This window comes from Phycodurus eques, chromosome 13, assembly GCF_024500275.1.
Source record: "Phycodurus eques isolate BA_2022a chromosome 13, UOR_Pequ_1.1, whole genome shotgun sequence".
Taxonomy (NCBI): Eukaryota; Metazoa; Chordata; class Actinopteri; order Syngnathiformes; family Syngnathidae; genus Phycodurus; species Phycodurus eques.
This window is the reverse complement of record NC_084537.1, coordinates 19,600,883-19,628,424: the sequence shown is the minus strand read 5'-3', so window position 1 is coordinate 19,628,424 and position 27,542 is coordinate 19,600,883. Positions and strand designations below refer to the sequence as shown.

General features: G+C 40.9%; 1 protein-coding gene across 1 annotated transcript in view; it reads right to left on the bottom strand.

The window, feature by feature from the left end:
• Window positions 1-27,542, bottom strand: part of skila (SKI-like proto-oncogene a) — a 41,013-nt gene that overhangs the window by 9,425 nt on the left and 4,046 nt on the right. Inside the window, exons 2-3 of the mRNA XM_061693537.1 lie at window positions 24,946-26,247; window positions 247-351 (exon numbers count right to left, since the gene is read on the bottom strand). Coding sequence (XP_061549521.1) covers window positions 247-351; window positions 24,946-26,058 — 1,218 coding nt within the window. The 5' untranslated portion in view covers window positions 26,059-26,247. The remainder of the gene's footprint in view (window positions 1-246; window positions 352-24,945; window positions 26,248-27,542) is intronic.

Here is a 27,542-nt window from a genome sequence, read left to right as displayed (position 1 = left end):
TGTGTGCGCGTGTGTGTGTGCGTGTGCTTCCTGACAAACTGCAGAGGAGCCACGCCCCATAAGAAAATGACTGGCTTGTGTGTATGTGTGTGTGTGTGTTTGTATGTGTGGAAGTTGACCCAGAGAGCTGACCCGCATGTCGGGGAGGGCGGCGGGAGCCACGGGAGGTGATGGATGAGAGATTGCAAACTGGGAGGGAGAAGGGGATGGGGAGAAATGACGGTAGGAGGTAGCCCAGCGACTGACCTTCCCCGTTGGCTCGGCTTCAGCCAACTTGCCGTCGGGGGAGCAGAGGTCCGTGGAGGATTTGCAAGCCTGGTTCTCCTGGTCTTCATCCCCTGCAGGCCCCTTCTGGAAGAGAGAAGAAGAATGGGGGGGATGCATCAAGGTTAAACAAGATTAGCAGCGTACAAACAGAATCCTAAAGTCAAATTTTATATTATTTAGTATGAATACTTTTTCAAAGGAACCCGACAGTCACTACAGCAAACAACCATTAAAAAAATGTTTTTTTATGTGTGTGTGAGTCTTGGTGTGAAAGTTGAGCATCAGTCACTACAGTGGACATTTCTTTTAAAAAAACAAGTTGTCAAAGGCTGTTCTCTCTCTATATCAACGAGTCTTAACATCAGAGTTGGGCATCAGTAACTCCAGTGGATGGCAAGTGAAAAGCAGTTTTCATTTTACATACAGTATATGCGCAAGTCTTGGTTTCTGATTACTCATTGTAGTGAATGGTGCGTATATTGATGGTGAGCAGATAGATGAAAACAGCTTTTAACTCATTCACTGTCAGCCTTCCCAGTTAACATGGATAATTGACTTCTAAAGCCGTCAATGGCAGTGAATGTATGACATAGTTTTTCACTGTAGTGATGTACAACTTTGCGACCACTTCCTTGAATTCATCAACCCGTGGATGGAAACGATAATGACTGTAGTGCAGGAACGAAACAAGAGGAAAAGTGGAGAGACAAGATAGAGACGAACATCTTTTAAAATGGAGGACAGAGGGACAAACGACATCCAGGAGATGGAAAATGGAGATGAATGTCGTGGAACAAGCGAGGTGTATGGGCAGTGAACGAGGCTGCCGAGGAAGCACTATGAATAAAAGAGGAGCAAAGCCAAGCGGGCTGCCATTACGCGCTGGTGTGCTTGTGATTCATTGCGAAGGCAGCCCACAACGCAGCTGGGAGTCTCTCAATGTGAGGATGCGCTATATATTATACACTATAGAGGTGTGTGTGTGTGTGCGTGAGCTGGGTCTTTATGATTCATTATGTCATCTTCTGAGCCTGTAAACTGTGTGTGTTTGTGCACCTCTGCACGCGTGTTCAGCAAATCCAGGACATGCTCAGCAAGAGGCCTGATGGAGCTAATGCTCAACACTCCACCCAACAATACAACTAAAATGAAGTAAAATTACTCTTTGAATATGCCTGAGAAGACAGGTAATGGAGAGCAAACAGGAAGTGCTAATCATCATAGCTCCATGTGATTTGCCTCAGCATCGGCTTGGTAAAATTCGGACCCAACTATGAGCACATACTCAAAAATATGTATTTCAAGGGTCAAAGTTTCGCATCAATCACTACAGTGGAGAGCTAATCTAAAGCATATTCTTTCTATATGCACAAGTCTCGATGAGAGGACAAACGCACACACAAGCAGTGAATAATAATAAAGAGACAACCTTTCATATCAGAGCCATTGTCGCTAATAGCTCAGAACAATGCCACTAAATGAGTGTGACAAGCAGGTAGCAGGCACCTGACATAATCCGGTTTTGTTTAGCAGATTATGGTAAAAGGACAGGGATTATATATTCTCAATTGCTCCATTATTATTTCTTACTTTCCTGATTAGCACTAAGCAGAAATCGTATCGCTCACGGTATGAACCAAAATGTCAACCAAAGTGTCAAACCAAAATAGTAGACTTCCTGTTCAATTCTGGGCATGGGTGCTTGTCTTCTCTGTCTTTTGTCCACCCAATTCCATGTCGATCTGTAAAACTAGTTTTGAGGGCATTTTGGTTTTTTTCGTCGCCATTTCATGGAGAATCCTCAAAATGATCCTCAAACTTTGAGGCCTTGCTCCTCCCACATTGGCAAAATTGAAAGTCGCAATTTATTGTCTAAGATGCCAGCTTCCAATTCTTTCGTCAAAGAATGAGACCTAGAATTTGCCCAAAATGGCTGCTTCAAACCAAAATGGCAGACTATCTGTTCAATTTTGATCATGGGTCCTTGAGACTTATTCCTGCATCAACCCAATTTTGTGTTGCTCGGTGAAACAGGTGTCTGAAGCCAATTATTTCCACTCCCTTTTTCAAGGAGAATTCTCAAAATAATGTGTTGCCCATTTTTACACCACGTCCCAGACGAGGGGATGTCTGGCCCAAACATTTACCTCTCAAAATAGTCAACGTCTCCGTATGACATAAAAGTGAATCTTGTCTGTCTCGCATTTCCAACAGAGGAGAACGATCATGTATTCCTAATGTGTGCGTTGCCAGGGAGAGCGGTGTATTTACAAAGACGCACTTGAATGAGCGTGTGTTTGCATTTCTAACAGCCTAGAGGCATATGCACAGCCAGGTGTGCGTGTGTGTGCTTGTGTGTGTGTGTGCGTGCATGTGTTCCTACACTCGTGCGTTTGTGCAGAGTGAGGGGGCTCGTCTGTTTATGCTGGCTCCTGATTGGCCGGATTTTTTTTTCCTTCCCTACTGCAGCAGCGGAGAGAACGGGAGGGGGAGGGTGGGAAAGACTCCGGTCCAGAGACTGACGGAAAGCGACGGTAAAGCCACTGCAGTGGTGCGTCGTGGAAGCTGGACTGTGTGTGTGCATGTTTGTGCTTGTTGTAAGGTGACGAAAACAAGAGAAGAAGAAGCGAAGATGTTAACGACAGGTCGTCCGGAGGTCGTTCCTCAGCTTGACCCTCATTGCAGCACGCGTTGTGCTGATGAGACAGCTCATTAAAGTCCACATCTGTGTGTCTGTTTGTGTGGGGGGGGGGAGAGTATGAGGAAACAACATCACATGACATTTATGGGAAGGACACTGGGGCCTGTCTTGTAAGGACCATTTGAAGGTTAATGTTGGCTGTTGAATGATTATGATCATTAAGAGTACCGCTTTATCACACATCTGATTTAAAACTGCTCCCCCCCGCCATTCTGTGTTGTTGAAAGGTTTGAATCGAACCCATGTACCTACCAAGACACTACACTATAGATTATACACACTATACTACAACATTAAGTAAATATTGTATACATTTGTAACAGCTGCAATCTGGTAAGGAAAGTGCAACATTAATAATAATTTAGGGAAAGGAACGATGCAGTTCCAAATGAGTTAACGCGCGTTTGTCGAGTGCCAAAAGTATATCACCAGCCATGATGTCCGCTAGCCAGAGGGTGAGCTACGCTGCGTTTGTTTACATAGTACACGAGTGGCTACACTTCCTGTGCCTCATCTAATACATTCCATGCGGGAACTCGGTACACCTATGTACCGTATCAATTGTTCCATAATGCAAAGAACTACTGATATGAACAGATGTACCATTCCACCCCTAAGTCTAAACCACATACTTAAACACCGTCTTGTGTTCGGGGGGCTAGAATATATCATGTATATTCAATTCAATTTGTTTGTTTCGAACTCAAGAAGCAGAGTTTAAATAAAATCTAGTTATGAAGTGCAAAATACCTCTTGAATTCTAATTAAATTCTATATTGGACCGCGAAGAAAATCAGTTTTGACTGATACTACTAAAAATACAAATATTGAATACTGTATCGCTATTATACCATGATGCAGTACATCGCAACATCAACTTGCATGTCTACATATGCAGTAGAAACATTCATGTATATGTGTGCACTTGCCTAATGGCTACTCATGATTCTAGTTTACCTGACAGTTGACGGCTTAACGCTCACCACCCACTCTCTCTCACATTCTGTTTGTGTCTCACAAACACACGCACACACACACACCCACACACACACACTGCTCTGCTCATTATTGCCGTAGGTCTGCGCTGGCTTAATGAGTGTGTTTGCACCCATCAACACAACTGTCTCGCTCGCCCCTTGTTGTCCATCTGTTTCTCTCACCGGCTTCCCTCCTGCCCTGTTTTTATTAACAAACACCATGTTGTCCTAATCTGCAATAATGAACCACCTCTCTGATGTGAGCTGCTCACAGAAACACACAACCTCCCTGGCACACACACACACACACACACACACACACACACGCTCCAGCCCTTTGTGAGGCCAAACCTCGCCTTGTGACAATGTGGATTAGCATTCCGCACACTTGCTCGGCTGAACTCTGCCCTGTTGTTCCTAATCACCAACAGTCTGCCTGCCCGCCTGCTGCTGCAGCCACACACACTCACACACACACACAGACACGCATATACACACACTATGCAGCAGCACCTCCATGAAACACACTGCCCTAGACAGACTCGGCCATGTGAACGTTGATGGTGACCCATTTCCGCAGCCGCGACATATTCCCCAGACCATTAGTACACGTGACGCTTCCGCAGCAGACAACTTTATTGGAGCAGAAAGATGTTTGTGTAGCATGGAGGCTGTTAATACACAATAAACATACAGAACCAGGGAGTCTGGCAAGCAGCGTTTCGGTTCAGGGTACGACTTCCTGTTTGTCATTCTATTTGCGAGTCGAGCGAGCGGGTGCGTGCGAGGCAGGCAAGCGGTGCTCAATTTAGGTGCTTTGTTTTCGCGTCTCGTAACGCCTCCCACGTGACCAGACTCGGTCAGTGAATTGGTTTGTGACTTCCTGTTTGTCATTCTATTTGAGAGTGGTGTGAGTGGGCTTCTGCGAGCCAAGCAAGCGGTGTTTCGAGTTGAGCATAATCAAATAATGTGCAACGGAATGAACTGTTGGGACGTCGCAAAACTCGTCCGATCGGACAGTTAAATTTGAGGATGTTCTGCGAATGGAGCGAGCGGGTGGTACGCGAGGCAGGCGAGCGGCGCGGTTTCCACACGACACAGACACACATCCGCATTGACACACTGCCACACAAAGAGGAAACAATTACCGAGGTCACGCTCGCTCACGTGGACCCGTACACACACGTGGCTATCAATACCCATGAAGTCTTCCTGCTGAATCTGTAATGTAATATACAGTATACAGTATATATACACACTGTATACATAACAGAAATTCAAAGAGCAGCTCAGTTGGTAAGGAAGTGTGTGTGTGTGTGTGTGTGTGTGTGTGTGTGTGTGTGTGCGCAGAGAAGAGCGCTATGTCGGTCATTCATAAATTAATTATGTCAACATTCCACCACTCGTTTGTGCGTTTGTCACAACTACAGTATACTCTGTAATGCTGGAACTTAAACAATGATTATGGAGCCGTTTAGATAAAGCTTTTTATGGCTGTGATTGGTGTGGGTGTGCAGCATGTTGCACATCTATGTATATGCGTACGAGTGTGTTTGTGTGTGCCTTCGCACAAAAAATAAATAAATAAATAAACAGTAACAAGATGGTAAGAACATGCTCATAAATCTCTTATCTCGGGTACGATAAAAAGAGAGCACGTGCCTTTAGTTTGAACTTTCACCTGAGGGGCATCACACACATTCTGTACATACACACACACATATAAATCTCCAGTAGTTGTTAACCTTTGACGGTCCCATGGAAATGGCAGAAATGACCCTAAAATGTCTGCTTTGAGCCAAAATGGCAGACTTCCAATGTTTGTTTGTTTTTCCCAGACATGGGTTCTTGAGACTTCTTTGTAATAATACTCATGATAGACATGCTTACCAAAGCTCATGGTACCAAGTGAAACTGGCTTCCAGGGATGAATTTTCCAAAACCTCAGAGGGATGCTAGAAAAATGAAGATTTTGAACAAAATGACCTTAAAATGACCGCTTGAGACCACAACTGCAGACTTCCTGTCTTTCCAGACTGACATTTTGAGATTTCTTGTCAGTCTATTCGGAATGAAAATGGCTGTTTCATGTTTAATGATTACATTACTCGATGAAAATCATAACACCGCCACCCATACCGTCTCTCCCTCCTCGCCCTTGGGGCCCAGTCATGTAATTTGGCATTCTGGAGGTCAGTGCAGCAGCCTTTTTTCTTTTCTCTCCATTTTAAGCATCTTGTCAGAAAGAGGAAGTCAACTTTATTTGGTTGCGCTCTTGCTGGAGGAGTCGCCCGCAGAGACGTGGTCACGCCCTGTCTGCTTCCACCACATCCTGCCGCAGTCTGTCTGGCCGTGTCAGCTGTCGAAATACACACTTCCTGTCTTAGCTGCTTGACAGCATCGCGCGCGCTTTTTCGTTCTCTTTTTTTTTTAAACTACCTCCAATCTGCGACGACACATCCCGTTAAGACACGTCAACCATTTTAAAAGCATTTCTGACACACTGCGCCAGTTAATTGACTGCGACCGGAAGATTAAGCTACCTTTGAAGATGGACTAAAGCACTTATGACGCACGTTCAGGTGGTTGCTGTTGCGCTTAAGTCCCGCAGGCGTTTTAATTTCTACTTAATTTTGCAATACTTGTGATAGCATTCCGCTCTTTCTAATCTCTGCCCTGTTAAAATGTGAATTACGAATTGGCCAAATATTTAAAGAAAACAGCAATGAGCTTAAGCTCTCGTGCTGTGTAACTTAAATTTATGATATTTCTTGCCATTGTACTTCAAGTTCACTTCAGAGTCTTTAAGCAGTGTACACCTAGCCTAACTTTATGCTGTTTCTTTCCACGTTATCTTCACACTCTTTTTTCGCATACTGTAAGGAAGCTTATTTTGACACACTTTCTTGCACTAGCTTAACTTAACTTTCTCTTGCACTGTGTACGCCTACCTTAATTTATTTATTTATTTATTTATTTATTTTTATCTGTTCCGCTATCCCAACTTTGACCCATCATATCTGTAGACTTGCTCATGCCACTGTCTCGTGTTCAGCCATTCGTTTTGCCTTGAGTGACAATCTGACACATAAACCTCCCATCTGTCTGCTTTTACATGGTGGTCCCAACATGCACCCAAACCGCCTCGAAACACACGCATGCGCACACAGATAAGAGGTCCTAATCCAATAAACCATTTATCCACGGACTGGGACCAGCACTTTGTTTTAGCAGCCAAATCAATAAGAGCCCATGAGGGAAGCTCACGATAAAGTGAGGCATTTAAAGGAATACGCTTTTTGGGGGGAGAAGGTAAGGTGTTGGTGGGCCTCATTAGCATATCAATTGGAATTTTATTTCACCCGAAACAGCTGAAGGAAGCAAAGACAAATAAATGTAGCCTGTCAAATATGAAGAAAAGTCTGGACAGGTGGACAAATGGGAAGAAAATGGAGATAGCAGACAGGTGAGACTGATGTCATGTGACCTGATGTGTGCGCCTCCCCCCACCTCTTTCTCTCTCTCTCTCACACACACACACACACACACACACAGATACACACACACACACACACACACACACAAAGATAAGAAGGAGTGTTTCATTCCTGCCCGATTAGCTTTGGCATCAGGCCCGCTGGCACATTTTTGCGCCACATGGGCGCTGTCTAGCCCAGGGGAGGGAAATTCTAAGAAGAAATGAAAGCTAACAGAAGCCATGGGCCAAAATGGCTGACTTCAAGTGTCTTTGTGGGCATGTGGATTCTTCATGCCTGCCAAATTTAATGTTATGTGAAACTGGCTTTGGGGGCTGGATTTTCAAAACTCTCCGGACGATGCTACCAAATTTTCACCAAAATGACCCTAAAATGGAGGCTTCAAACCAAAATGGCCGACTTTCTGCGTCTTTTCAGGCATGGGTTTTTGACTTTTTATGTGGGTCTACTCATGATAGACATGCCTACCAAATTTCACAGAGCCAAGTGAAACTGGCTTCATGGTTGAATTTTCAAAACATTCCGGAAATTTTCACCCCCAAAAAAATTTCAAACCAAAATGGCCGACTGAGGTGAATTTTCAATAGTATTCCGGGGGAGAAGAACGCCTTTGTACCACATGCATTTAACCCACAAAAGCTCATAATATATGACGATAACTGTTGCATCATATTCTTTATAAATTTAGTATGGCCCTCAGAGGAGTTGATAAAATGACGCGCACACACACACACACACACGAAAAACTACTGTCAGCCATTTTACATTCGACCCTTGTGCAGCCTTGCTATAAACATGAGGGTTAAAGTACCTCAGTTAAAACGTTACACGTGTCTCGCTACTCTTCGCTTTACTGCGGCACTATGGATTTTATTTTTTCTATGAGCCATCACATTAAAAACAAAAAGACTGTCTCGATCAATTTTTTCTATTCATCTCCCGTCCTCTCTCAGAGCCAAATCTCTGGCGGGGGCGGCGGCTCGCGTCGATGTCTTGTGCGCGAGGGGAGTTATAATGACGTTAGCTCATGAATGGACACATTGCCTGAGAATACACTTGGCACACATAGTACACTGAAAGTGCAGATGTAGGTTATATTGTGGACCGAAGGGGGCAAAAGTGGCAATTTCAGTCCACATCTTAACTCAAGCTATACATTTATGTTTGTAATGTGCCCGTGATTTATTTTTCTTCTTGCAATATTACCAACTTATCCCAATACAATTCTGACTTTTTTCTCATAATATTGCGATTACGACAAATAATAAAAATGGAATATTTGTTTTCTTGTAATATGACACCTTTATTAAAATATATATACTATGACTTTTTCATAATAATATCACTTTTCTAGCAAAGCTTTGACTTGTCGATGTAAAATACTGACTTGTAAAAATGACATTTTCTAGTAATCTGACATTATAGTTGCAAAATGTACAACTTTTTTAATGCTACAACTTTATTCTTTTAAAATGTCACTTTTTTCTTGGAATTTTACCACTTGAGTCTTCAAATATAATTAAGTTTTTCTTGCGACGCTGCAACTATGTAAAATTGTTTATTCGAATACAACTTATTTTTGTCTTCCAAAATTACAAAAACAAATTCTGATGCTACAACTTTATTCTTTTAGTCATGACTACTCTGATAAAATTGTGACTTTATTCTTGATAAAATGGCAACTTTCGAAACATGACTTTTTCCGTAATACTACGACTTTACTCTTGAAAATTGTGACGTTTTGTTCTCAATTTAAAGGGCCCATATTTTGGCTATTTAGACCTCCATAGAGTGGCTCTCTAACATGGACTTAGAATAAAAGTATCAAAGTATCAATACCTTTAATTAAAAGACCTGGTTGTCGTAATAGTTAGACTTTCTACGCCTTTTTTGTAGTATTCTGAATCAAATATTAACTTAAGCGTGGCCCTCTAGACAGAACGGGCAGCATGAAGAAGGAAGGTGCTAAAAGAATCAGAATCATCTTTATTTGCCAAGTATGTCCAAAAAACACACAAGGAATTTGTCTCCGGTAATTGGAGCCGCTCTAGTACGACAACAAACACTTTTGAGACATCGTGTAATGTAAAACAAAAAACACAAAAACAAAAACAATACTAGAGAGCGCGTAACTGAGGCGACCACACAGGCATTCACTTATTTCCTTATAAAATGACAAACAGGAAGTGTTAGGTCATGTCTCACTTTGCAGCTGCAGGGTAATCCGACTTGGCCGTGACTATTAATTAAGCCATTAACACAAACAACAATAATTTAACTAATGATGATGACAACGTGTTATAGTTATGATGCATGTCTAGACCGCAGTATGCACCAAGCGGTAATGTTTGTCATTCCTGTGAGCGAGTCCAACAAAGACCATGCAGTTTTTCTTGCTCCCGACTTGTTGATTTATACCCATTTTAATTATAGCATGACTAACAGGAGAACATTCCGACAAGTAGGTCATGCTAGGTTTTGGATGTCTTAGTTTATTTCAACTAACTTTTTTGTAATCAATCATTAAGAAGTTGATCCATGGTGTTGAAGTGGCTGTTGATTACATTAAATTAAGCAAGTTCGACCAAAACGGTCTGCACCACGTGGCTGCAACAACATCCAACGACATTGGCGATCGAATCTGATGAACAAAAATCGATTCCTCGATTTATTTAAGAATCTTTAGCATCGATCGATCAAGAATGTGTTAAAATGAAAATAAATTAAAATAAAACAAACGTATTGAGACATGGTGATCTATTCATTAGAAAAAATGGACACTTATGATAACATCGCAATACAATGAGAGAAAAAGTCAGAATACGCCAAGAATAAATTGTGCTATTATGAGTCAATTGTATGACAATGTTGTATAAGGATAAAGCCGGAATTTTTTTACAAGAAACAAAGTTGTAACTGAACGAGAAAAAGTCACAATTTTACGAGGATTATGTCGTAATATTATAAGAATTAAGTCATAATATCAAGAAAAATTTTGCAGTATTACCTAATAGTCATAATATTACAGGAATAAAGTTGCAGGATGACAAGAAAAAAGTCGTAATATGAGACAATTCATAAAAAAACAAAAACAATAGTCATAGCATTGCAAGAAAAATGGCAAGTCTACAAAAATAGTCAAGAGTAAGAATGGTGACTAATAAAATAGAACTACAAGTCATAATTTTACAGAACTAAAATCATATTACAACGTATAACATAACAAGCATTAAAATGAAGACAGAAATTCTTCATTCTGGGTTTGGTCTGACCATCTAGGAGGTGTTTTTAATAATATTATTACTCCTTTTATTATAAGGCAGGTCTCAGACTGTTACAAATCAAATGACGACTTTATCCATGCAGTAATCACCACTTTTGTCTTGTCACATTAGTACTACTGTGTATTTTCTTTTCAGCGTCGCATTAACACTGGCACATTTACAGCACAGCAGTTAATCCCAGCCTTTGAGGGAGTCAAGGACATTAAACAAAATGATCGCCTGTGGCTCAGCGTGTTTGCTCCACTTCCATGGTGGCCGAGCTGTTGGATGGGGGTGGCGGTCACCTGTGACACTCAACCACGCCGCCACACCAACATGCATACACACACATATACAGTAGACACGGTAGTATGTAAACTGCCATCAAACAAGAGGAGGATGACGCAGGACACAGAGAATGAGGCCAGTGGGCTCTTGTCTTGTGTCTATGACTGTACACATCAACTGGGCCAACGTGGACGTAAGAGGCTGGACAATCTCACTGCCAGACAACAGCAGCAACAACAAAAAAAGTCAGGGAGGATGGAAACAGAAAGAAAGAAAGAGAGAAAAAGAAAGCTAGAGAGAGACAAGAGCAAGAGAGAGAGTGTGTGCAGGCTCTCATCCATATTACATGCAGTGCTTGTTTGAAGCCTCCACTGCTCCTCTCTCTTCATGGCCAGCTTGGCTTTGCTGTCCCTCCAGTCCCCCACTCGCCACCTCAGACCACCCAGCACCCCTCAGGCATCCCTGTCTCTCCGTCACACTAACATGCACGCACAGCTCAACGGCTGCAAGTCCATCTCTTTCTCCTTCTAAAAAGAGCTCAGGGACCCACTAAATTCACTTTCCTGTGTGCTCATTTCAGCTTGCATATTAAGAAGAGTCAAACGGCACTATCGCAACATTGAGATAACTTGTACGTTTATTTAAAAAAATGAAAATTTAAAAAAATAAAGTGGTAATGTTACAGGGAAAAAAAATTATATTATTAAAACAAAACTGAATATTGGCAGAAATGGTTTAATTTTACGATACTCAAGTCGTAATATTACGGGGGAAAAAAGTTGAACTATTTCAAAAAATTACTACAATGTCACAAAAATAAGCTATGATTTTCACAGAACAAATTGCTAATATGAGAGCGAAACAGTTGTGATGTTACCTGATCAAGACATAATAATATGGGGGAAATTCAGAATTTGAGAACCAAGTCGTAATATTGCCAAGAAAAGCTGTTTAAGAGAATATACTCGCCAAAAGTTTAAGAGAATATACTCGCCAAATATGTGACTTGAACATAAAGTCACTTGAAATTTTTCAAGAATAAAGTTAGTTATGAGAAAAAAGTTGGAATATTACGAAAGATTTGTCATCATTTTGTGCAAATTAGGAGTTTAACAGTTTAATGTTTAAATTTACGAGAATGAAGTCGTGTTTTAAGACAAGAATATTTAGCAAGAAGGGTCAAAAGGTTTCAAAAAAAGTTGTAATTTTGTCAGAATATAGTCCTTAATTGTGGAAAGAGTTTCCTCTGACAAGAAAAAAAGTCATCATTTTACAAAAAATAGGTTGAAATTTTGAGAGAATAAAACCGTAGTACAAATTTGTGATCCTCAAAGGTTGAATTGACGCAACTGGACTTTTCTTGTTTGTTGAAGATGGTAAGTTGTATTATTAAAAGTAAAAAATGATAAGAAAAAAGATGCAACTTTAAAAGAATAAACTTGTAATATGGAAATCGGGAGATGGCAAATGTTCTGAACTCCTGCTTCACTGGCAGTCGAGTCACTCCCTATGTGCATGTTAAGGCTTGTTGATTATAAATGATTGAGTGAATGATTTGTAAATGTGTCCCAGGGCTGCTTGTAAACACTGTGCTCTTTAAACATTTAATGCAACAGTCAAGTGTCTGCGTGTCTGAGTCACTTGCTAAAATGTCATCAGAGTTGAGTCACCGGAGTCTAAACACCTGGGCGGAAGATCAAAATCACAAGAGCGGGATTGTGATCAATCTTTGTCCTGTCTGTGCTGTGACGAGACCACAGACTGACAGGAATTGAATGCTCGCGTTCCTGTCAGTGTTTTTTTTTTGTAATGGTGAGTGTCTGCAGGGTGTGTCTATACAGCTGCTTATCTGCGCGTGTATGTGTGTGTGTCCTTTATAAGGGATGTTATCACACTGAGGTCAGCGTCTGGCCTCGTGTTCTTTTTACCGCCGATGACGAAGCAGCCGGGTAGTGGATGTGATTCATCCCAATGGATTTGATGGCCGTGACAAATGGAAAATGTCTGACATTACAAAGTGCACTTGTCACATGAGGCTGCTTAAAATGGCCGCCGCAGAGGGGCGCCATCCCGAGCGGGAGAAAGTCAACCACGGCGAAACCTGGCCTTTTTTTTTTTCCAATTGTCCTCATTGTCTAATAAGAAAACTTGCTCTGTATGAGCAAATAAAACATAAACAGTGGGAATTTTCTGTCATCAGAGCCATAACCAAGGTGGGACCCTCGAGGTGAGGGTAGTCCGTGAACATGCCCAAGACTCCCACTAATAACATCAACTACAATTAGCATTATGAGGAGTTCTTTTTATTTGTTTCTAAGCCTGTCCGTCGAAATATGTCTTTACTTGAAACTGGTCTGTTGCGGCAAAAAAAGTTAGCGACTGCTGTAATGTGCTGAAAAAATATCAATGAAGTCATCGATTAATCGACTTCAACTCGACTTTCATTACATTATAGTCGACTACAAAAAAAAAAAAACGTTAGTCGTTTTTGCAATATCCTGCTTGGGTAGCTACTGTGTAAAAGACTAGCGTACGGTGTTATGGCGCAGACTGTAATTTTGCTGGATGTCTGCATGAAAGGGGCTTCAGTGTCTAGCTTGAAGGCTTGACGTTGTTTATGCCGCCGCTACACCCACCTGCAGTGGGACGCCGGTCGTGGGACTCATCTGTCTCGGGCAGGGAAGCGGGTGCGCGCACTTGAAAACATAAGTCTTATTGGTTCATTTCTCTGCGGGCTCCACGCTAGCTCATCTACATCCTGTAAATGGAGTCGCTTTTCCCTATGGATCCTCGACTGCACCTCTACATCATACACGCAAGCGGATAATCCTCAAATGTCGTTCACCTTCACATGAACTTCAGGGCCGACTACGGTGGCGGATCCAAGCACCTCCAAATTTCAAAATACGATTTTCCTTTCACAATCATCATCCACTTTCACCGGCTCTAAAATCTACAATTGTTTCATAAAAGTTTCATAACATTTACAAGCTTAATTGTCATAAAATTACTTATGTCTTCGAATTGGGATTTTGATGATTACAACTTATTTCTCATAACGCTGACAATTGTTTTGCGTAAACATTTGAACTTTAATATCACAAATGTCAAATCTTTTTTGGTTAAAAATTGCAACTTTTTAAAGCGTGATGTGTTTTTTTTCTTGACAATCTTGATAATTTATGATGTGCTAGTAGTATTTTGACTTTTCTTGTGCAATTACGACTATTTTGCAAAACGTTTCGAAAATATATATTTTTACTAGTTCCTCAGAAAATTACGACTTTCTTGAAATATTTTGTCTTTTTGTCTGGTGAAATTACCTTTTTTTCTAATAACATTTTGATTCAACGTAAAATTATTACTTTTTGCAAAATGTTTTGAAAATTCTACTTTAAAATGAAAATGTTGCTTTTTCTTATATTTTTTGCTTTTCTCAAGTGAAATAGATTTTTTTCGAACAATAATTTGACTTCTCGTAAAATGACTTTTTGTGTACTTGAAAAATTATATTTCATTAGTTTGTCATTAAATTCAGATTTTTCTCATGACATGACTAATATAAGGTCACAATATTTTTCAGATCAAATTGTGACTTTTTTTCACCATTTTATTTGCAAAACAAGTCCTTCATATAGTTTGAAGCAGAAAATTCCCTGTTGTACAGGCCAGTGGGGGAAAAAAAAGTTGGGGGGAAAAATCCTGTCTTACAGGCAGTTGTTTTCATCTTCACATAAGTACGCGGTTTCCAATCTTTGTAAGCAGTCAGTAAGTCAGTCATACAGTCAAACTCCCTGGTGAGATAAGGATTTACAAGCAGTGTGAGGGGAGGGTTGAGAGTGTTTTTCGTGTTAGTGGAGCAAAGGTAAAGCTGCAACGTAAAGGAGCTGGCGAAGCTGAAAACAAAAGTGAAAACCAAGCCGTTTTTTGAAGGAACGCAGACATCTAGTCCAACGAGACGATAGCCTATTACGGAACCTGCAAAATAAATTACAGGAATAAGTGGAGCGATGGGGATTCCCATAATAGCGAGGGCTGTCAATTCTCCCTTGATTCCGGGTTGTTTGCAGCATAAATAATTGATGAGTGTGGCGGCCGGGCTTAATGTCTTGGTGGCGGTCCGGCGGGACTTGTGATACACCTTTGATATCCAGCGCTCAGCTTCCCCATCCGCGGGGGTAAAATATTAGAGAGAGACTCTTAAGTGCCTGTATGGTGCGCGTACACGCGTGTGCGCCTATGGAAAAAGCGCCATCTCTGGCGTTTACATCTTCATTAATCAGCGCTCCTGCCGAAGGGGGGAGGCGGGCGCAAAAGAGTCTTTCAAATGCAAACGCATCAGTTCCGATTAAAAAGACAACCTGCTCTTGCGTGTCCCAGGGAGACCAGACAGCCGACGCTTCACTTCCTTGTCAACAAATCAATTCATTACTGCTGAGATGCCTCGTTATTCAGACTTTGCGAGTTTGCGCCAAAACAAACCGGACGAGGTCTTCAAGTGTGTTCCGGCCTTTTGTTTTTTTGTTTGTTGCTTGTTTCGTAAGAGTCTACTTTGAACTTTTTGCCAATTAAACGCTTTCACTGAGGCCAGGATCACACTAGCACTGTATTTTCCCATATAGGGGATCCAATGGCAGTGACTTAATCAGAACTTGTACTCGTAAGTCAGAATGCACCGTAGTCCATCACAAAACAATGCTAGCGTAGTATTACAGTCACAGTTACAGTACATATTTGGATGAAAAACACTTGTATACCGTGAATATAAAACTAACAAACGAAAAACAGTATGGCAATAACTGAGCATGCCTTCTTGTGCCTCGTAACCGCGGAATATCGTGCATCGGTAGCAGTGTAAACTGAAGATGATGGCTTCACTTATTACGTTATTTTAAAATCAGCATTTTACTCTGATGTTGTTTGGACTTTTTTTCGGTCCTCCCGAAAAAGATTTTTCCCCAAAAATACAATTTATATAAAATATTTATTGGTCAAAATACCTCTTTTCACCAAAAGATATTAATACTTTTTCCTCATATGTTAAAATGTTTTAAAATGTAAACATTTTGACTCCAATCTTGTAGTTTTTCCAGATACGCGATTGCAAGCCAATATTTTTTCCTGTGGAAAGTGTTTTGTTTTTTTTGACAACCTCCTCGCGTGTCGGCGTTGATACAATTTGGACCACGATATTTTAATACATGTCCACATACGTGTGGACTTAACCGTGTGTAAAAGCAGCAAACTGGTCTGGCCTGGGGTATCACAGTACTGTGAACATGCACACGGGCTGTGAGTGCAGAGCTATTTTAAAGTCTGGAATACATTTGGTTGTGTTTGTTTAGTCTGCGGCCGAGGCTCCGCTCTATCTGACTGACTGACTGACTGACTGACCTCACGAATGCTGCGGCCGAGCTCGTAGCAGAAGCCCTGACATTACCGTCTTCCTCTTTCAGCGAGCCTCTCGTTGGGAAAGACTCGCCGAAGCCGGGAATGCTAACCGCCGGCGCACTTTAAATACGGCATGCCGACGAGTGTATAATGGGCTTTTGCTTCCCGGCCCGATTGTTAGCTGGTGCGGAACTAATCCGAGGGCAGCCAAAACTGAAGGCGAAGGCTCGTCAAGCGGTGAATTTGGCGTTCCTCCAGTGGGCCGCGCAGCCATTACACTCCTGCCACGCTGGCTGCCTCTGACTTGATGGCGACACACCAGAGGCCCCTTCCAACCTCGCAAGGGGCCCCCTTTTCCAAAAACAACTATTGTCCTAAATCTGTGATTTGCGCTTCTCATAAAGACGGGACTTAGAATATATGAGAAATATTTCAATCCTATTCTCAGAAAATGACACCATTTTTACAGTGTAACGTCTAAGACAATGTCACATAAAAAAATGTTGACTGTCGTTTTTACACAATATTTCGACGTTAATCTTAGAAAACTGTCGCGTTTTTAAATTTAGAATTCAGTCAAATAATGACTTTTTTTGCGACTCTTTCACCCGCAAACTTGACAACAGCATAGTCTTTACCAATTCCTTTTTTTTTTTGCGTAAACCTTTAAACCTTGTCACACAATTTTGACTTCTTTCTCGTATGATTCCAGCTTGATTATTTTAAGATTATGACTTCTTTTTCATGTAAATACATCGATGACGGCTAACTTTTTTGCTGAAAAAATACCAACATAGTTCTTATAAAATATGTTCTTTTCGCATAATTTTGGGACGATATTCTTAGAAAATTGTGATTTTCTTTTTTATCGTTGCATTAAGTTTGTTTCCTAGAAAGATTTTGGAACTTTTCTTCTAATGTTACAACTTTTTTCTTCTAAAATTATGATTTGATTGTTAGAGAAAATATGACTCTCTCTTGAAATAGCTGATTATGAAAAAAGACATAACAGTACTTGCAAGAGATATACTTTCTTTGCGTAACATTTGGACTTTATTCTCAGAAAAATACAATATTTTTATCGTAGCATTAAGTTTGTTTCCGAGAAAAAAAATCTAATATGACTTTTTTGTCTTGATCAATTACAGGTTGATGTTTTTTTTTTTTTCTCATAAAAATACATTGACCCAACTAACATCCCACTAAGTTTGTTTCTTTGACTTTATTTCTTGTAAAATTGTGAATTGCTTGTCAGGAGATCCCAACTTTTTTCCCTTTAAAAATCTTTCTGAACACGACTTTTTTCCCCGAAAGAAACGATGTAAGAATGCTCGCAACATGGTTATTTTGTGTAATATTTGGACTTTGCGACGTTTTAATTGTTGCTTTAAGTTTGTCTCCTAAAAATAAAAGCTACATTTTCTCCTAATATGACTTTTTTGCTTGTAAAATTACATCTTAATTGTTGTAAGATTACAAAATGTGTCCTCAGAATTACAACTTTGACGACATTATTATGCGAACATGGCGTTCCTCCACCAGCAGGCGATCCAACCGTTACGCCGCCGCTGTGCTGGCTGCCTTTGACCTGATGGCGACATACCAGAGACATACCCCCCTGGCGCACACCTCCTACTTTTACAAGAGCAAGCAAAGACAGGCAGGGCTTGTTGTGGCTGGCATGACAGACAGACTGGAGCTTCAAAGAAGCTGCTGTGAATTCAGCATAAATGGATCATTGTTCTTTGGAAAATGACATGCATTATGTACACGGCCATCCTGGGGAGGGGAGGGGGCGGGTCACGAGAGAGCAAACCGGCATGTGACTGGTGGGCCGAGGGGGTTGTTCCAGGCCGGTAAGTGGTTCACCGGGGTCTCGGGGAGGTTAATTTTCAACCGACAGACGAGCTGAGGCTCGGCTTCCGTGACTGTTTTGACCGCAAGCGCCAGCCGACACCGCAGGCCGTCTGGCGAGCCGCAATAAGGCGGTAGCGGCGAGGTTAACTCGATTGCAGAGCGAATCTCAACACGGACCGCTTACCCAAAAGGGACTTGGTTTCACTCGTCCGTTTCCTCCTCTAGCAACGTGCCACATCCATCAAGGCCGATCGATAGCCACGGGCGTCTCCACTCGTCCGCCTCACAGAGACAAACGAGCGCTCCCCCTTTGCTTACGTAACCGTCGACTTATCGCCTCCCTTTGATGCTTATTTTGCTACTGTCGGCTGATTGGAGCCCCTGGGTCTGGCACTATTGACTTGTTTGCGCATCTGAACATGAAACATTTTGTCAGAAAATTATTAACTCTTAAAATCACCAACCCTGTAAAAAATATGACTCCTCCTTCGCAATATGATGGGAATTTTTCTTCTAGACACTAATTCTTCAAATATTTTTGCCCTGGTAAAATTACTACTTTTTCTGTTGTCCTAACGCTTAGAATTCAAACTTTTTTTTTTTTTTTTTTTTTACTTTTTTCACCTCATTTTTTTAAATCACTCTTTTTGCATTTAAAAAATATTTTTCTAATAATATGTTAAATTCTTGTCTTTTTTTGCAAAATGTTTCAACTTTTTTCTCATAAAACTGACTTTTTGCGTAGTATTTCAACATAACGCTCAAAAGACGATTTTTCCAGGGAAATTATGCATTTTTTCTCAGAATCTGAAGTTCTTTTCAAATGTGATTTTTTTTGTTTCTGCATAACAAGTGTGTCATGTAAAAAAATTATTGGAAAATTACTTTATTAGTCTTAAGCTATCGTACTGTTGACTACTGTTCATTTCAACTTTGTCAGAAAAAGGCTTTCAGTAAAATCAGTAATATGTTGTCTGATTTATTGTTTTTTCTCATAAAATTACAAATGTAACATGACTTTTTGCATATTTAGATTTTTTACAATAACATTTTCCTCAAAACACCCTTTTTCTCATGTTTTTGTTTATACAAAATTGTAATGTGTATAAAATTTCATATTTTTCTTGCTAAATTACAATTTTGAGTTATTTTCTGGTGAAATTACAGCTTGTTCCTAAAAATATTTGGACTTTTGTAAAATTGCAACTTTTTTCTGTTTTCTTTTTTTTTTTTTTATAAAACAAAACAAATTTTAAAAAGTTATCGTTCACGAGGTCTTCATTCAGGATTTTGGTTTGTGAGGAAACCATGGTCATGAAGCAACAAGTGACAAGTTTTGGCGGTGGGGACAACAGGGGGGTTATTAATTTGTTTGGGGTCGCATTGGCTGAAATGTCTGTGTGTTGAAATCAAACTGCGTAAATGGAGCTGGATGTGAGCTGGAAGAGGGGCAAGAAGCATGATTAGCACGACTGTGACAATCCAATGAGATGACACCAGGGAGAGAGAGCAAGCAAGCGAGTGAGCGAGCTACAGACAGACAGATAGCGAATGAGTTTAGCTGCGTCAGTGCAGTAATGAAGTCCCTGGCTTCCAAACAGCAAATAGAGAGCTGCAGCTGTCTGCCGTCTGTGCCGCAGACACTCGGTCAGGCTGGCCGCGAGAGAGGGGAGGGGGCGGGATAGACAAGAGGAGGGGGCTTTTCTCGCCGTCTGACACTTGCGACTGAGCCAGCGCGACAAAACAAGGCCCGACACACATATACACACTCAATTCCCTCGGCGCGGTTATGTCGGCAAGGCTGGCTGTAAAATATCAGGTCAGCGTGTCTGACTCTCTGTTCAACCAAAACAGCTTACGTGACAAAATAGTCAACAATTTGCCACATGCGTGACAAAATTCAAGACACAGGAGGTGTACGATTGGCCTTGGCAGAGGTCTGCGCGAAACTGAGTGCCACTGTCACTCTCAGAAGTGTTACAGCCACAGTGAAAAGTCGGAAAGTTATAAGAGTGAAGTCGTAATACTAGGAGAATAAAAATGTTTTATTTTTCATCTAGAAAAATTTTAATCACTTCATTTTTTGCATAACATTGAATTTTGTTCCTGTAAAAATATATTTTTTTTTATTTACAAAATTGGAAAATGAAAAATTTATTCTCAAATAATTTATTTTGTTTTCATAAAATTTCCTTTTAATTCCTAGATTTTTTCCTGTAAAAATAAGACATTATTCTTGTAAAACTATTGTCATAAGATTATTACTTTATTCTCATAAAATGTACAACTTCGCTCAATTTTTTCCCCTGTAAAAAAATCCGGATTTAATTCTTGTATTTTTTTATTTGACTCCCATTTCACTTGTGTAAAAATATCACTTTATTTTCATGAAATTACAAATGTATTCTCCTGCAAAATTTCTGATTTAATTCTCATAGTCCTCCTCTAACAATGAGTTTATTCTCATAAATATTTCCTACAAAAATACAACAAAAATCTAACTTTAGTCTCATAGATTTTTCCTGAAAAAAAATCAAGACTCTTCTTGTCAATTTTTCCTGTGTGTGTGTGTTTGCACTAGCGGCGCTGCTGGGCACAGAGTGCTGTTTGTAAAGCACAGGGGGCTAGGGGGGTTTGAACTGCGCTTTCTCAAACCAAACACCCTGAACAGGATACGGGACCGGTCGCCGGCGAAGAAAGTGACAAAGTTCCAGAATGCGTCCCCTTGTTCGAGCCTCTACTGCTTGTAAAAAGCCACAGTGTGTAAATGTGGGCCAAAGGGAAAAGGGTTAGAGCAACACGCCAGAGTCGCTCCAAAAAAAAGCCAGTGCGAAAAAGTATGTGTTACTATAAGCTGCCTGGCTTCCACCAACATCCACTGGGATGTGGAAACTATGAGTCACCGCCACGGAGACGGCGGTTGCGGGAGTCTGGAGGATGTTCAGGTTGAGAGACACGTCCGTCTGCCTCACTTCCTGTTCAGGCAAACATGCACTTTCATCTCACACACACACAGATGAACAGCCGTTGTCCTCGGCGAATACTTCCATGGAAGCGGTGCATCCGCTCTTTGAGGAACGACATCCTTTTTTTAACTCCTACCTAGGAAGCAGGGACTGATCAAGAGGTGCCCAATAGGTGGATTCCGGTCCACATCTGGACACAGGCACCTTGCTTTACAGACACCGACATGACCAACGCATGCTATTTAACCGGGTACGAGTCTTGCCTTAATAAAGTTGTCTTTCAACAGCAATAGTCATATTTTACGGGACATTTGAATGAAAATAGTTTTTGCAATAAAAAAAAAAAACTCTGCAACCAAAATTCTAATTTCACCAGAAAAAAAACTTTTTTTGATGAAAGTAAAATCTTATTTACGTAAGAAATATTTATAAGAATAAAGTTTGATTCTGCCAATAAAAACATGAGAAGTTGAGATTTCAGGTTTTTACAGGAAATAATTCACTCACTAAAGTCTTAATTGTATGAGGAAAAAAAGTCCTAATCTTACTAGAATAGAGTCGTAATTTTATGATGATAAAGTCATAATTTTACATTTTTAAAAAACCTCACTAGAATTAAGTCCTACTATTAAACGAAACAAGAATAAAATCGGAGTTTTACAGGATATATTTAAAAGAATAATGTCATAATATTACAAGAAAAAAGCATGACAATGAGAATGAAGTCAAAATAGCACAAGAACAAAAAGGAATATTATCAAGAAAAAAATATATATACAAGAAAGATGAACTATTAAGACGATAGAGGAAAAAGGACGTGGGTATTTTGGCCTTCAGTCAGCCAGTAGGTGTAATTTCAACAAAATTCCCCATGTCTTTTTTCTTAGAAAACTGTTTTTCTCAGAAAATGACAACTTTTGACAACTATTTCGATTTGTTTGAACTTGTAAAACAGCATTTCATTGTGCCTCATAATGCTTTTTTTCCATCTTATCAAGCTGTGCGGCCTTTTCCTCCAACAATGGCTTCAACATTGAATGAGCGAGAGAGAGAGCGGCAATAAGAGAAAAGACATTCCGCAGAAAGATGACAACACCTGACAAGGTGGTGAGACAGAGGCTCCAGAGAGGAGGCGAAAGTATGCGACGGCGAGCGGCGACGATGCGTCATGTAGCCGTCGGTTAACGGCACCTTAACGACGCGGTTAGCGACGGCGTCTCACGCACTCATCTTGCGCTTTGTGCGCTGACCTTTGTTCTTGTTTCTAGTATATCTACTCAATCCAGAGGAGGAAGACAAATGGGAAGGCAGGACAGGAGACGCATGTACCATTAATCACGACTGAACCGGACAGGGAGTCTTCTTATCTGTGCACAAAAAGTCTTACCTCACCTCTCGCATCACACATACAGTAAATCTTTAGAATCCATTTTAGTTGAAATGTATGCTTTCGTGGTTAATTACAGATGTAAATACCTCAAATAAAATGTGAATCTTCTTCGAAAATGTTGATTCAGAGGGGTGCCCCCATGTCGAATTAAAAATGTCCTCCATTTACGCCATTTTGAGGTTCACGGACAGCACGCAACGGACTACTTTGCGCGGCAGCATAAGAATAAGTGGTCACGTGACACAGCAAGGCACACTCAGTTGCCGCCGTACTTACAGTTTTTTCATACAAATATTTACTGTAATTATGACTTTACTACCGCATAAGATTAGGCTAGACACAGGCCATTACCAGATTATGACGGTATGATGACCATGAGCAAATACATTAGTAAACACAAAAACACAGTAAACATTAGATTTTTCCTAAATAAAATCAAAATGTAGTGCAAAAGTAAAAGTACTTATTTTTACCAAAGAACATTTTACTATTTCTCTGCTTTTCTCCGCTTTGTGAAGTAATGTCAGAGCGGAAACAAACTGATGTTAGCCATGCAAGTTAGCTCGTTATCTGCCTCGGTCGCGAGTCTATAATGATTATGCCACCAATTGTAGCCATGCTAACGCTCATAGCTTGTTGCAAATTTGCAAAATTTCAAGACAGGCTTATTGTAACATAGAAAACTGATGGGTGGCGCGCTCATAAATGTGCTATCGTATTTAAAGTATTGCCTCCAATATTTGTAGCCGTTATTCATCGTCACTTTTTGCATAATTACGCTTCCTCTACTAAGCCGCGATAGCCGGAAAATTCCCAAGAGATGACTTTTTTGACAAGGGAAAAGTTGTCGGGCTCACGGACTGCTCGCACCAACAACGGGAGTGGGAGGGGCACGTCAGTTTGCCTGCACTAACGACTTAAAACCACGGTATACGTGAAACCAGGAACCGGCCCATGACTTCTGCATCCAATTATTAATACCCAAATAAAACCTTACTATTCTTTGTATTTGGGTAAAAAAAAAAAAAAGAAAAGAAAAAAGATCCAGAGTGCTGCTCTCAAATCAATTGCATTGCATTTTTGTCTAAAAACATGATTTCTATGTGGGTAAGATTTTGATACACAGAGATTGCTAATCTTTCAATCCTAAACAGGAATCGCACCGGAACCATTTTCAAATCTATTTTTGACAGAGCCTACAGTCTATTCAGTGCTGGGCTTTGGTTATGGGCTGGCAGTTTATGAGGTTCATGTATTGGCCTTTTGTTCAGTGACATTCCCAGTGACCCCCAGGTGACCCCGGGGGGTGGGCAGGGGACAAATGATGCACTTCCCCTTCAGCTGTGGCCAGCTGGCCTAACCTCATCTTGTCTGATGAGGCCACCTGTCCCAGACCTCTCACACAAATACACACGCACACACAGAGTAGGTCAACAGCGGTTTAAGAAAACACCATGTAGTCTAGTCCACCTGACCAGTCAGCGACAAAGTGACCACGTCTTTTGGCTGTTTGACAAAAATAACTTCTCAGGATATTGCAGCTTCTCCCAAAAAATAATGAATGAATGTTTTTCATTAAGAAAAAAAGGCTGCTTTTCTCCTTGAAAAAAAACTTACTTTTTTATGAAAATAAAACTGAAAAATATATGACTGTCCTCATAAGATTACATCCATCCATCCATTTTCTGAGCCGCTTCTCCTCACTAGGGTCGCGGGCGTGCTGGAGCCAATCCCAGCTATCATCGGGCAGGAGGCGGGGTACACCCTGAACTGGTTGCCAGTCAATCGCAGGGCACATACAAACAAACAACCATTCACACCTACGGGCAATTTAGAGTTGTCAATCAACCTACCATGCATGTTTTTGGGATGTGGGAGGAAACCGGAGTGCCCGGAGACAACCCACTTTTTTCTATTTAAAAAAAAAAATGGTGACTTATGATATTTTTCTTGACATTTTACACTCCCAAAAGCATGACTTTTTTTTAAACTACTTATTCTGTGAACAATAAAAAAGACGTCTTTTTCAGATTTTCGTTGTTTGATAAAAATACAAATAGTGAAATTACATTTTTCTTGGTATAAAAAAAAAAAGTGGTTGTTTTTTTTCTGAAAAAGAAAATGCTTTTCTTGAAATTATGAAAAAATAAATAGTACTATCTGCTTGAGAATGTAACTTTTTCTCTCACAATATGACCTTTCCCCCCAAATCTAAAGACTTTTTCCCCTCGTGTCTTCCAGGAAGTGTGATAAACTATGATTGCGTCCGGTTAAACACTAGTTTTACAGCTTCCTTCAGAGCGGGACGACGCTGAGTCACGCCGGACGGCACGTGAGCGGGGACTCACCTTGTCGAGCGACTTCTTGAGCTGGTAGTGGAACTTGTCCTTGACCTCGTCCAGCAGCCGCTTGCGCTTGGCCTCCTCGGGCGAGCCCTGGTATTTCCTGGCCAGCTGCAGGTAGCAAGGCCACTTGGCTGAGTCGAAGCCCCAGTGGCACGTCCTCTTGTCAGGCGACTTGTGCGAGTGCATGACGAACTTCTGCGGCGAGAAGAGCAGGTGGCACTCCACACACTGGACGCAGGGCGCCTCGGGCTGCGTGTAGAACTGCGGCAGGAAAAGGCCCTGGCACTTGCCCAGGCACTGGTGCTCCACCTGGAAGCTGGCCTCGTTCTCCTTTAGCGGGCCCGACAGCTCGACGCCCAGCTCGGCGGGCGCCGCGGCACCGGGGCGCAGCAGCGCGTTGCACAGCCGCTGCGCGTCCGTCAGTGTGATGAGGCCGCAGGACGGCGCGTTGAAGGGCAGGATGCCCAGCACCTTGAGGATGTGCAGCTGCTCGGTATCGCAGCGTGAGCAGTACACGTATAGCTCGTCGCACACCGTGTTGATCTGCTGCAGCGAGAAGTCGCGCAGCACCGAGTTGAGCACCTGGGGCAGGCACAGCCGCTTCTCGCCACCTACCACGAAACAGGAGATGGACTCGCCCTCCAGCAGCGAGTGGGTGAGCTCGGTGGAGCTGTCGCAGGGAACCAGCAGGGGGCCGCCTCCCAAGATGGGAGGGGAGGGCAGCGGAGGCATGCCGGCGTGGGAACGCTCGTGGCCGGTGCGCGCCGAGAAGGCGGCGGGGCCCCCCAGAGAGCTCTGGCTGCTCAGCGTGAACTGGGCCAACGTGTGTTTGAGCCCCGGGCTCAGGTCCAGCGCTTTAGCCGAGGCGGCCGCGTGGAGCTCGGCGTCCATGTCGCGGTGGTGAAGCTGCTGGTGCGCCTCCTCCGCGTGCTCCCGCTTCACCTTGGCCGCCTTGTGGAAGGACTCCAAGCCGTGGCGCTTCAGGTTGATCTCGGCCATCACTCGCTTCTTGATGGGCGCGTCCTCTAGACGCTCACGGTACAGACGCTTCATGCTGCCCTTGAAGGAGCTCAGGCCTTTGAAGGGGCTCTTCAAACTGGTCTGGGTGCCTGCCATGTCTGTGGGCTCCGTTATTGTTCTTGTCTCTTTGCGTCAGGCTTTTTGTAACAGCTCTTTTTTTTTTTTTTTTTTTTTATTCCGCAGGCTTTTTCCCGCCCCCCCTTTTTTTTTTTTTTTAAACAACGTTGATCCTCCGGTAGATGGACACACACATGATGGAGAATTTTCGATGTTCCGAAATGCTTCCTGGTGATTTGAAAAAAGTAAATAAAAGAAAGTCAACAGAGGAACACCAAAAAATACTGCAAAAGTAAAACAAGAAAATTTACACTAGAAAAAAACTTTGAGGACCATTTTGAGTAAAAAGTATAATTTATTACTTAAAACATGACTTGATTCCAAAGAAAGTAACTTTTTCTAAAAAATATATTTTTCTCAAAAAATACAAATGTATTCTTGTAAAATTATAACTTTTGTCTCACTTTTTTTTTTTAAATATAACTTTTTTAAACAAAAAATACAACTTTTTATTTTTAAATACAATTTTATTTATAATAAAAATATGTTCTTGTAAAATACAAAACTACAACTTTTTCTACATTTTCCCTTGAAAAACAACTTTCTTCAAAAAAAAATACAACTTCATTTTTAAAAATACAAATGTATTTACTACAAAAATACATTTTTCTCAAAAATTTATCATTCTATCCTCATGAAATAATTTATTTAAAAAATCTCAAAAATACAACTTTTTCTTAAAACAAAACATTTTTCTTAAAAATTACAAATTTATTTTAAAAAAGTACAACTTTATTTTGAAAAAAAAAATTATTGAAAGATACAAATGTATTCTCATAAAATTACAACCTTTGGTCAAAAATAAATGTATTGAAAAATATAACTTGTTGTTAAAAACAAATACAACTTCATTTTTAAAACTACAACACTATATTTTCCAAAAGTGTGAGTTTTTTGCTCTTAAAAAATACAACTTATTTTTAAATTAAATACACCTTAAGAAAATACAACAACGGTTCTAAAAAAAAATAGAACTTTATTTCAATTTTTTTTAAGTCTATAAATAAGATCTTTTTTCTTTCAAGAAAATGCAATTTATTTCTAAAAATAATAATCTACTTTTCTTTAAAAAATAAAGCATTCTGTTACATGGCATTAACTCAGAATCAGAATCATCTTTATTTGCCAAGTATGTCCAAAAAACACACAAGGAATTTGTCTCCGGTAGTTGGAGTCGCTCTAGTACGACAACAGACAGTCAATTGACAGAGAACACTTTTGAGACATAAAGACATTGACAAAAACAGTCACTGAGCAATAAAGGGTTGCTAGTTATCTGGTCATGCCGGTACAAATTAAATTTTTTTTTTTTTGACAATTGTGCAAAAAGATGCAGAGTCCTCTAGCACTTCCTATCTATATGGCTATATTTAAGGGAATCAACAAAACCTTTAAATGCTTTATGGCTGCTGTTGCATTAGGGGACACTGACGAGGTCAATGGGTGTTTGCATGCACCACTGA